The sequence below is a fragment of the Sardina pilchardus genome, chromosome 24, assembly GCF_963854185.1.
Source record: "Sardina pilchardus chromosome 24, fSarPil1.1, whole genome shotgun sequence".
NCBI classification, from domain to species: Eukaryota; Metazoa; Chordata; class Actinopteri; order Clupeiformes; family Clupeidae; genus Sardina; species Sardina pilchardus.
The window spans coordinates 20897752-20910524 of record NC_085017.1 but is presented as its reverse complement, the minus strand read 5'-3'; the positions used below and the strand labels follow the sequence as shown (position 1 = coordinate 20910524).

The 12773-nt window shown below is 44.0% G+C and overlaps 1 protein-coding gene across 1 annotated transcript; it reads right to left on the bottom strand.

Moving 5' to 3' along the window:
- Nucleotides 1-7843: 7843 nt before the first annotated feature.
- Nucleotides 7844-12234, bottom strand: nrsn1l (neurensin 1-like). The gene is made up of 3 exons (XM_062529458.1): nt 12142-12234; nt 9441-9650; nt 7844-9029 (listed from the first exon to the last, which is right to left on the bottom strand). Exons 2-3 carry the CDS (start codon nt 9639-9641, stop codon nt 8580-8582), a joined length of 651 nt encoding a protein of 216 aa, XP_062385442.1. The 5' UTR covers nt 9642-9650; nt 12142-12234; the 3' UTR covers nt 7844-8579.
- Between the last annotated feature and the right edge of the window lie 539 nt (nt 12235-12773).

The window sequence follows — 12773 nt, the reverse complement described above, 5'->3', positions numbered from 1 at the left end:
CCATCAATTGTTAAAATTGTCCTCATTTTGTTAACCCACTATTTGTGATCCAAGATGTAGCTTCTAATTCTCTAAAATAGCAAATAATAATCCCAATACCACACACCTTTTCCAAAATCAATTTAAAGTGGAACATATATTTCAGATGGCTGCAGGACTCTGTATATTTCTCCAATCTGTCTAACAGCCTGCCCTTTTAAACCACATGGAGGTGCTCGAGGACGACTCATAGCTTAAAGTCCTCTCCCTGACCTCCATACCTGTCTAACCCAACAGAGGGAGCTGTGTCTACACCGATAATGAGCTTGCTGGTGCGCCGGCGAGGTTAAGGACTCCACTAACTGTTGTCTCAGGTGGTTTTGTTCAGTCTCCAGCACAGGCACATAACCGGCATTAACTGTGTGCCTGTTATGCACATGTATTAGTACTGTGCATGCGACGTGTGCATTTATAGTGGTGGACTCTCTGGGTTCTCAGATACTGAAGATCTAGAACTGGCAAGCATGATCTGTAAATGACGATTTTCCTTTCTCTCACTCATTCTCACACTCCCTCTCTCTCTCTCTTGCACTCTCATGTGTGTGTGTGCGTGTGCGCAACAACAATAGGCTAGTAAATAATTGGTTATGTCGGTTAAGGCACAGACTCAAGGCTGTTATCTGCTGAGCTCTGTTGAGAAGGCTGAATGCCATTTCCCACATCCTACACGCTTTAACACTCCCATCCTTCCTGTGCCCTCTTTTGATGTAAACACATGATGTCACCCTTTTAGCAAGCGCTTACGTAACTCTTTTCTGACTCTTCACCATAGGGTGGCAGTAGCAGCTTCTTCTGAATGAGAGAACAACACACGCAAACCCACCTTCACCTCCATCCTCTCTCTCTCACTCACTCCCCCCCCCCCTCCCTTCCTCCTCCAGCCTCCACAAACAGACTGACAGGAAATGCATGACATCATCCTTTTGCACAGAAATAGTCCTGCAATTGATTCCGGCCATCTTGAAAAGTGGAGCATGTCACCACCTGTGTGTGTGTGTGTGTGTGTGTGTGTGTGTGTGTGTGTTTGTGTGTGTGTTTCTTTCTCTTTCTCTCCATCTCTCTCTCTCCTCTCTCTCTCTCTCTCTCTCTCTCTCTCTCTCTCTCTCTCTCTCTCTCTCTCAAACAAATAATGACATCATCTACATAGGAGTGCCCAAGGGCAACACGGCTGAACTGCTGCGTTCAAGTGGGCAGACTGCGCCACCTGTTTACTCCCTTATTAATTTCCAAATAACCCCTCACTCCTTCAAGGAGCATTTTGCCTCCGTGCCACAATTCCCCACGTTCCCAAACGTTCTTCGCCGCAGCGAGCGGCCTATTTACACATGCAAATAATTGAATTACAATGATGGTTGTTGAGGGGGGGTGGGGGGGTACACTTAATAGCAATAATAATGATAATGAATTTCTTCAGGGCAATTAAAATTGCGAGGGTGTGAAGACCCCCCCCCCCCCCCCCCCACACACACACACACACACATACATACAAACACTCACACACTCCTCCAACTAACTCTGCTTTCTCTGAGGTGACATGGATGCTAAACACCACATTTCTGACTAAGGGAAGTCTATAGGCACAGATGTGGCAAACACAGCTTCTGTTGGAAGCCTGGTGGAGCTTGGCACTAACTAAGCATGCCAAGGACCGCAATCTAATTGCCAGGAAGTATACGTGCTTGATGAATGAAAGCGTTTAGAGGACTCCAAGTTGTGTCGGATTAACGTGTCTGTGGCAGTGAAATGCTTTCAGATGGAAATTACTCAGGCAGCGGTCCAGCTGATGGAAGATCACAGACCTCTGCCCACTCTTTGTCACTTAGCGCTCTATAAATATCATTGCGAAGCCACCTCTTTTCGCATTCTTAAAGGATACCAGCAGCCAGTTTGAGACTGTGAGTCACGGTTGGATCGGGTGTGCCGTGCCGCTCTAGTTTAATATCTGGATTTTCCCTCTCATTTATCTTAATATGTCCCCTCATTCCCTAAAAGGGGATTTTTATTAGAAACCTGGAACCTGGGCTTTAAGCTGGAACCCAACTGTAAAGCCTGTTGGAATAATCTGTGTCAATAGATCATCCTTTTTTTGGTTAGTACTGGAGGCATGAACGCAGACGTGACGGGATTGAACCAAAATGAAGTCGGGTCTTGACGCCAGTCACCCTATCTTGACTGAATAGACTCAAATCGCCTTTCTATTCAGAGTTATTTCTATATTCCGCCCACAAGATAAATCGTCAATTGGTGGAAATGTCAGTTTTCAGAGTCCTATTTGACTGAGCTGGCTTCACCATTAAGATACTTGAAAAAGATTAGATTTCTTTGAAAAAAGACTAAAATAAAAATGTGATTTCCAGAGCTACCGGATGGTGTTGGCGCTTTGGCATTGAACAGGCCTATGGATTGGGAAAATGTCTGCATTTTTCCAATAGGTGCTTGCTTTAAATACAGAGGGATAAGGTTAATGTAGCCTATATGTATTAGGCCGTCACACATTTCTCTGACATTTTAGTGATGTTTTTCCACCAACAGCGAACCCGTTCTTGAACCAGTGCTGTTCAGAATTCTTTTAACCGAACCAGGATGCGAAATCAACAATGGGTGTTGCATGCAAAAACAAAAGTTAATAAGATGCAAAAATGGGAGAGTCATAATGAACAGTTGTCCCATAAAAAAAATGGCAGAAATTAGCTGTTTGAAATGTCAACCTCTGCAGCGTAATGCTAGTTGACTAGTTTTGTTCACTCATGGCAACAGTCGATATGGACGGAAACTCTGCTTTTTACCTTCTCCCTTCTGAACAGCAGAATGGCACGCCCATGGTTCACATGGTTCAAGTCCTGAACCAAGGTGCCATGTTCCGAACTGGCTTTTGTTTGGTCGAAACGCCCTGAACAGTTCAGGTGTTGGTTCGCAAACAGGAACGGAGCCCGTTCTCTGTCGATGGAAAAAAGGCTATAAGTGATGTTGCGTGGTTCACAGATTTTTCACAAACAACATCTCCTCTCCAGTTACCTGCCTGTCCCCTGAATACACTGTTAAAAAAAATGCAGTGGACAGCCCAGGCTCCAAAAATGGCAACAAAAACAACTTGGTCCAGCCTGGACCGTGAAACGTAAACTGTTCCAGCCAATCACCAATGACATGCACGTTCAGGAGTTTCAGTTGAGGGGCGAGCTAGCTCTGTTTTTTTTGAACGTCAACAGAAGTGACGTTATAGCCATCATCGCTTAGAGCACCTTAAATGAGAGGCTGAGATTTTTGGTGGCAATAGAGATGCAACCCGTCAGTAACTGGTGGCAAGGTTCACTGGGAATCTTAGTAATAGGAGTTATCGCACCTTTTACTGATGCACTGCATGATAGAAGGGGGTGTGCATGTGGCGTGTTAAAACAGTGAGAAACAGAGGAATGGTGTCAAGAAAAAGGTTGGAGTAGGCCTATCAGGAATTGTCATGTGCCATTTTTAATTGGAACATTACATTAACATGAGAATAATGTTATTTTTTTATTTCTTTTTTTTTTAAAAAAAGAAAATGCTATTCTACCCAGAAGGTTAAATTGAGTGCAATGCAGTGAATCAGGTCAGTCAGTTCACTGGATGGGGGGAAAACGGATTTCCTTTGCCTACCACTCAGCTTGTTACCTCAGATGCCTTCTCAATCAAATCAAGTTTTCACTCACAGAAATTACCATTTGCAAACAGCCGGCCGTGCATCTCTAAAATTCAAAATGTCCGTCTGCAGGGCTACTCGCATTAATATGATAATGAAGGAGAATATGTATGCTGAAATGTTCACATCTCCCGCTACTTTCATCCTCCTCTCAGTGTCCCTCTCCATGTATAATTGCCCTTTCCCGCCGTTTGATGAGCGAGGCAAATTTCATTAAACGGCCGATATGGACTCGTCTCATTCGCCACGCCTGGGGCTCGATTCCGAAGGATCTCTGCGTATACGTTCCTGTGTGTACATGTGACTCTTCATATATGCAAACATTTCTGTCAAATCTACCGGCACCTGTCAACGGTGGGAGTCCAATAAGCCACGGCGCGCGATAAGCCCTGGCGTCAGCAGGCAGAACTAATATTATTTGTGCGCCGAGAAGCGTTTATCTGTCACAGGCTCTGAATTGATGGTTTTGTGTCACTTTTGTTTAATAATGATGTCGCAATTGCAATATGCCCAGTGGCTGGGGCTCTATTAAAGTTCAAAAGATTATCCAAATTAAAATCTCATTTGCAATATTGCTTTTGCCTATATTTTTACTGGAGGTGTAGGACCGTGCTGTTGGATATGATATTTCTCCACTTTTTGAGATCCAATTAACATTCTGGTGTTCGACATGTTGAAACGATGGCAAATATTAGTAAGATTACTCGGCAGTGCTGCAGTGCATAAAAAGTCTGATAAGTTGGCACAGGCAAAACTTTCGACTTGTACTCCATATCTTCCTTGTCAGGCCTTGCATTTCAGCTATCGTCCTTTAGTTACAGTGCCTGACGCAATGAGATATTAAAATCAGCCTTACTTTACGAGAAGCCTGTGTTGGATTGTGCTGCCATCTAGATAGGATATTTGAGTATTTGATTCAGTCATACCAGTGCATTACCTCAAATGATGACTGCAGGATATACTGTACTTAGATCTGTTGCGCTAGCAGAGGATGAAGACAAATTGATGTTATGTTAATGAAGATAATTTTGCTCGCTGCAGTTTCACAAAACTACATACATTTAATTTTTACAACACTTCTGTGCCACTAATTATCCTACATTATGCAGCCGGTTTATAAGTCACTACTTCATAAATCACTTACATTTATCCTGCATTGGTATCATATTAAGCTGATGTAGTGTGTGTTTTGTTTTACAGGCTGTCTTCAAGGGTGTCAAGTCAGCATGCATATTCATTGAGATCATGTATGTGGTGCTGTTGGACCATTGGTCAGAGCTCAGTAGGTTTGAGTGTGTACACACATCTGTTGTCATTGGTTACTCTTTGGATGCACTTTAGGAGAAAATACAGATGGTTGGTTTTCTTTAAAACATGTTTGTGGTACAAAAGTCCAAAAGAAAGCACAACAATCTGTTGTGTTGTGAGGTGAACCGAGGTGACGGAGTGAGAGAGAAGAGATATTGAAGCAAAAGTAAAAGAAACACCTCACATGTGTGAATGAAGACATGTCGTATTTGTTAGGCACTGTCACACTCTTAATTAAGTGTGCAACTCTCCTTACTGGTGTTTTAATGAGAAGGAGTCAACCTGTGTGTGACTGCGCTATTATTAACCTGGTTAACCTCGTTAATGGAAACCTTGTAGTCTACATGTGTGCAGTAGACTAATAGCATATTCATAGGAGGGGGAAATGCATTGTGTCATTAATGACAGTTATTATTGATGTGTGAACTAGAAAAACACACCTGCTATCATAACACACTTGTAGAGATTATTTATTAGACTGTAACCAAGAGATGTTGACAATATGGATATACATAAACCTTGCATTTGAGAGCACAGTACAACAACAACAACAGCAAAAAGCGCCCACCAATATATTGAAGCAAAACATGATGAAGACCGTTAAAATCACATAATTGTGCACAGACGGGGCTATAAAGGACAAGGTAGGGAAATAAATGTGATTAACACAACGTAAATGCCCTGTTGTGCACCATCAGCAGTATACACTGCAGTGCGCGGAAACACTTGGTAACGAAGAGTGAAAATAATTTCTCAGTGTCTTAGTGCTTTCTTCCTTTCAGCTTTGGCATGATGCAAACCTGTTGTCTCAGCACTAGAACAGGCACCTAAACATTCACACCTCTCAACAGTCAGAGGTACAGAGCTGTGAGATGAGATTAGAGAGACAGTGTGTTTGTGCGTGTATGTACAGTATGTGTGTGTGTGTGTGTGTGTGTATGCATGTGTGTGCGTGTGTGTCTGTGCCTCTCTTTGTCCGTGTGTGTATGTGTCTTTGATTCTCTCTCTGTCAGTGTGTGTGTGTGTGTGTGTGTGTGTCTGTGCTCGCTAAATGCTATCCACAGTGCAGAGTGAGTCATACACAAGGGAAGAGCCAATGGAGCATGGCAGTTTGAAACCATTTGCTGTGTCTGCACCTGCAAGGTTTCCATATAAATGGGAAAAAGGTGACTGGTGAGTCTGACTGCCCTTCTCTCTCTCTCTCTCTCTCTCTCTCTCTCTCTATATATATATATATATATATTGCCACCGTTCTCTCTGGTTAAATGACAAATGGAGGCTGATGTGCATTTCCCTTACCTCCCCTCTCTGTGTTCATGTGTGTGTGTGTCTGTATGTGTGTTCATTTGTGTGTGTGTGTGTGTGTGTGTCTGTAAACCTTCCCCTCGAGCAACTTATTTCTCCTCTTTCATATGAATGATGATGCTCATTTTATCTCTGCAGTCGATCCCATGGTGAGGCTGAAATGTTTTATTCATAATGAATGTGCAAATCGGCCTCTTTCCCCCTGCCTTGCTGAACGAGCAAAGTGGTCGGAGAGGAGGAGAAGGATATGTGAAATCAGTGGGAAGTGAGTCAACAGATTCACCTACACAAAGCTTTGCAACCATACAGCACTATTCCTGACTGCCAAAGGACACAAAAATTCAAATGTATCAAAAATATCTTCCATCGCTCATCTATCTCCGTGCCTTTTTCATCGATTGATCTGCCTGTCTGTCTGTCGATGTGTCTGTCTGTTTTGTTTTGTCTGTCTCAAATGCTTTACATACAGACAGCTTTGTAATAATCCATGCAGATACACCCGTATGCAAATTATTTGAATCAAAATGAGAAGGAGACAGGATTCATTTCTTCAAAATACCATATCAGGACATTGATCGTAAGAGGAAAACAACTCCCAGAAACAATGTTGTTTTTACTCCTGCCAAGTAAACAACAACCCTTACAAGACAAGTGACAGTAGAGATAGAATGAAGATAGATCTATGCACCCTCTGTTCTAAGACAGCTATACAACCTTGTTTCAACGTGCTGAAAGGGTATTTGTAACACATGACAACCAGCACAGGGTTACTGCGAGAGGGGCAGCTGTGCACGAGCCCTGGACCAGATACAGCTGGAGGAGTCCGGTGTGTTGCTCTCCCAGCGAGCGGTACAATACCAGAGGGAATTGATCGTTAAAGGCCCCCACACTGAAGGCTGCATCCCACAGCAGGGAGAAGATGAGTCATACAATGCTCTGCCTCTGCCTCTGTGGGGACAAGGAACAGGAGGAGAATGAATGTACAGAGAAAGAGAGCGAGAGAGAGAGAGATGCATAAAGGGGGAGAGAAAGAGTGTGACCAAGAGAAAGAGAAGAGGGACATAATGACCAAGGAAGTGGAGGACAGATGATGATAACGGAGAGATGGATTAGAAGGTGAGGCGGGAGAGAGAAACAGAGAGAGGGATGTAAGTAAGCAATGAGGAAGAGGAAGGTGCAGGGAAGAGGAAAAGCAGTGATGGATGGATGGATGAATGGATGGAACAGCTGAGCGAGAGAGATAGGAAGAAAGCAAAGGCGCGGAGGCAGGGACGGGTGGATGAGTCATCAGCTTGTTCCCAGCCAACGATGGCCTCCTGATTGGCTGGGCGCTTGGCTCACAGTGAGATGCCTCCCCCTCCAGTTTATCAACCAGAAGCAAATCTCCATGACCAACACTGTGCCTGCTGAGATCCAACGTCCCCCAGCCAGGCTAAAAATGGACGCCGCTTACGCAACTGAGCACAAGAGGGAGGTTTCCAAAAATAACACCAAATGACACAGTCCACAACAGGGATAGCATTTTTGGAATGCTCATATCCATTTAATACATTTTTAGTTAAGGGATCAATCATCAATTACCAAACCTTTCCTCTGGATGACCAGGGACAAGGACATCAACAACTGCAATGTCACAGACATGGAAAAACACAACCCCTTTCTTACGGAGTGAATCTACTGTGATCTGTTGTGGAGTTGAGTTGGAGTGCTTTAAGGTGGCAGTGAAGGTGAAGTCAGATGATAATAACCATAAGAATGCATTTTTCTCCATTTGTAACAGTGGGATATACTGTAAGATGTATTGTGTAGTTGCCAAGTAACCTGGAGTGCAAGTTAAGTGTGCTTTGAATTGATGGAGAAGAGGAGGGAGGGAGAGAGGGAGAGAGAGAGAGAGAGAGAGAGAGAGAGCGAGAGAGAGCGATCTGTTTAGATTCCCTTAGGAAAGTCTGTTACAGCCTGTTCTTTTCTTCTGCAATAAAGTGTTTTGTTTTGTTCTGAATCTGAAATGAAAACAATAACTTATCTCTTCCGCAGAACATTTCCCATAAGGCTAAACAGCAACCAACGTTCCTTGTGAATTAATGAACGACACAAAAGACATAAGCAATCAGCACAACAAAACACTGGCCACCAGATAAAGGCTCGCTTTCTCGCCTGTTCAAAACTCAAGTCCACACAATTCCCTGTTGTTCATCCACTGTATCACACAGCAGGCACACGTTAAGACAATTCACTGTGAAACTATGAAACACTGCTAGTGAGATGGAGAGGGGGGAGGATCTTCTGATGGGGGCTGAATGCTTTCTACTTTCGACAGGGTGACGGGCACTCCTGTCTCGCCCGAAATGGGGGTGGGGGGCTTGGTGACGGGGTCAGAGGGCACTTTCCCACCTCCTCTTTTTCCTCTCTTCCTCTCCCTCCCTCTGTCTTTGGGCGGAGTGCTCTGCTGCGCCTCGTCCTTGCCGGAGCCCTGGGCGAAGGCCGACACGAAGAGGCTGCCAGCCACCACCAGGCCCCCCAGGCAGAGCATCCCGGCCCCGGCCTGAATGCTTGCCTGGAGCCCCTGGTTGAAGCGGACGGCCTGCCGGTCCACAAACAGCAGCTCGCCCTCGCCGAACGCCTCGATGCGGGAGGGGATCGTGCAGCCCACCACAAACACCACCATGCCGACTGCCAACACCAGAGTGCCGAACACGAGAGAGACCTGAGAGAGAGAGAGAGAGAGGAAATGAATGATAGGAATATACACTATAAAATGCACATGTCCATCGTGTAATGCATACAATAATCAAAACCGATTGGCTTCACAGCAGAATTGACTTTTAATTGGCTAATTTATTTTGTTGCTAATTTCAAAACAATATCTAGAAGAAACTTGATGTCCTTGTGTGTTTAGAGTTTTAATAAAAATGACGTAAACGTTAACAAAAACGAAACCCATCAAAACCCAACGTAAACATACTGTATGTGTGTGCGCGCATGCCTGCCTGTGCATGTATATGTACTGTAGATAGTGTGAGTGTGTATATCAGTGTGGGTGCTTATTTTGGGAGACGATGCCATGTGATGTCGTACGACATAATAATCTAAAATGGTCACGCGCCGATCCGGTCACCTTCCAGAGGCCCGAGCTCCACCAGCGCGGCGATCTCTGGGTCTGGAAATCCTCGTGGCGCTCCCACACCGACGCCGTGCACTCCTCGTAGAAGTGGTGCAGGTACGATCGCACGCCGTACCGGTGGCAACCGGACTCCGTGGACCTCTGAGCGTGCCGCTCCGACTGCTCCGTTCCGCAGATCTCGCCGCACGAGGCCATCCTTCACACCTGCGCAAGCGGAGCAGACGCTCATCAGAATGCACGCGCACACACACACACACACACACACACACACACACACACAGACACACACACACTCTTGGGCACAAACATACAATACATGCTCATTAACTCACTGACTCACTTCCTACATTTACTTAGTCACACTTTCACCGAGTTGTGACTAACATATTACTTGACATCTTGGAATATTGAAAATCAGCTTGAAAGTGTCTGGTTCACAGAACTGCACTAATGCCTCCCCTTTTGCACATCAACATATCAGACACTATGACATTTTCTTGAAGAATGCATATGGTCCTCTGCACAAATGCAAATTATAAAATAAATATTTTATGAGACTGCCCAGCTCTACCACTAATGAGGAACTAGCCACAGGGAGACATTTTTACAGTGAAAAATCCAGTTCTTAGAAAACTTATGAGTGGCAGTGTGTGGCACACAGCACAATGAAACATAAGTCATGCCCTGAGGTCATTTGACGGAGAATGGAATGAGTCAGATCCGGATAGAGGCAGCATGTTGGAAGATGCCAGAGTGTACTTGGCCTCCAAGGTCCCTGTATGGGTATACACAGTATACTGTATTCCCAAGAGCTTTCAGCTTGACTAGGCTAGTAGCTAGCTGTGCATTTGGTGAGATCTGGGCTCTGGGTTCTGGACTGTGAGGTTTTTGGTGTACAGCCGTGTGTTCAGTACTCCAGCAGAGAGACACTTGTGTTTGATGGCTGACTGTGTCTGGCCACCCACTGATGACTCACTTGCGTGCGTAACTTCACACTCTCTCTCCCTCGCTCTCTCACTCACACTCTCTCTCTCACACTCACACTCTCTCACACACACACACACACACACACACACACACACAGACGCATTCCTTCGCACATATAGTGAGGGAAAAGGGAAGAAATAAAAAGGCAACGACAGAAAAAAGACAAAACACTGATCTCTACGGTTCACGCCAGTCACCACTAGAAAAATGGTCTATGTCTATGTCTCTCAGTAGTCCCCATGCATGTTCACATCTAATGATCTACACTGAGAACCATGTTCTCCCATGTTAAAGCTACCTCCTGGAGCTCTGGCACACTCTGTGGTATTGTAGACCCCAGGCTGTGCATAACAATCACTATGGCTTAGGCTACTGAGAACAATGGGGAAAAGCCAGTTCATTTCCCTGTGAATCTATGGCTGTATCACTATGCACTGATTTGCTATACAAAGAAATGTAGCCATGTTTAATGATCACACAATGCCCAAGTTACATCACCAAAGAGGCATAGACAGGTCCCATCTCATACCCTAGGTAAGATACCACACCGACACACTCGAACTTTATAGCATGAACCATAGTTTACACAACTAAAGACTAAACTATTAGACAGCTGTGTTGTTTTCGACCTTATATTGATGTAACATAATTCCCTCCTCCCTAGTGATAATCAAATAATCAGTAAATAAGGTCTATACGTGAGGGAAAGCTGTTTGTTTGATACAATAATGATCCTGGCTGTGGTAGTGTTACATCAGTTAGCATATTTCAGCTATAGGCTAGCTATAGGCTAACTGATGTACCCAGTGTAAACCACTGTAAACACTGACATGCTAGACTGGGTTATTACGCGCACATGGAAGAGAGGTGAATGTATATGACCTAACTCTGGGGTTGAATATTCTAATTTCTAAAAAAGTTGGCTTGTTCCTTTACGTGCCTGGAGAAGTGATGACATGAATATCAACAAAATACTTATTCAAGCACAATCATTGTTTATGTTAAAGTGTAGGCTAATCTCAGAGTTGGTTCTGAACGACGTGGTTAATTTACCATCAAGCGGTTGCTGGTGACCTGAAAAAGATGCCTGTAATTACAAAGTAATTACTTCCGTGTTGGCGGTGAATCTTTCAGTTTACAGTCGTCATCTTGAAACGACAGACGTGCAGGTTTCATGACTCGATTATAATGCAAACGAGTCATACGCATCAATCGCTATCCATGGTTCTGAACATGATTACGGTCTATTCTCATTTTACACACTGACATAGGTACTGCAAACGTCCTACATAGATACCATTCGACAAATTCAACATTCAACATTAGTATGGATGGAATCGAATACGTTATTATCATATTCAAACAGTTTCTTGTTCGGCATGTAGCCTCCAATCGTATCCTCTCTCGCATCGTCTCGATATAGTCAAATCTGTTTCTCTAATTGCATATCAGAGAAGCCAGCCTTCTGCATCAGGAATATTATTTTCCCCTCAGAAGTTTCCAATCTTTTAAGATTCTGTCACATAAAACGACTTCCGACGACACATCAACCACGCCATGAAGCTTGGTGTTTACCGAAATACCCCTCTTCATTTAGTTCTTCCTATTTTGTTGTTCATTTTGCTCTATACCAGATGTTGTTCATCAACCGTTTCGACTCTATGTTTTAAGAACATGACATGCACTGAGGTTTTAAAATCTACCATACCCAGGTTCGAGTGATCAATCCCTGTCGTTTCCTCACGCGCGTCCCATTACGTCCCGCTGCCACTTTTCCGCACGTCCAAAGTTTACGCTCAGTGGCGCAGCACTACGCAGGCGCGATGCTATAGACATCACCGTGGCCGCTCGTGACACCGTGACGATTGTGGAGATGGACTTGATGTCAATGATGTCAAAGCACTTGTCCATAGACAAAAAGGCGATTAAAATCTTCTTCCTATTGTGTTCATACAGTGCGTCTGATTGCTTAAGCACTATTATCATTCAATTCATTGAAAGAAAGAATGAAAGAAAGAAAGAAAGAAAGAAAGAAAGGAAGGAAGAAAGAGGAAAGAAACACTCTCTTTTTTTGTAAAAACGAAGGCCCATAATTAACCAGATGTGGCAAAACTGTCTAAAATAAAGGTAGAGCTATGTTGTTGTTCAGGATGCCCATTTTTTTCATCAATTAATACTCCATCCCCATTTCACATAAGAACACATAGTTTACACATAGTTGAGCTACTCCAACATCATGTATAGTTCAGATAAAGATGATCTTCAAAAGCATCTTGAGCATCAAGCCTTCCCTTACCTAGCAAAAGGAAGTCATTGTCATTCACTTCCTGAAGTATCTGC

Bases quoted from the DNA above. Each gene is read 5' to 3' on its own strand.
- nrsn1l (XM_062529458.1), bottom strand. From the start codon at position 9,641: ATGGCCTCGTGCGGCGAGATCTGCGGAACGGAGCAGTCGGAGCGGCAC. The intron at 9,030-9,440 runs GTGACCGGATCG...TCTCTCTCTCAG, and splicing joins GGAGCTCGGGCCTCTGGAAG to GTCTCTCTCGTGTTCGGCAC.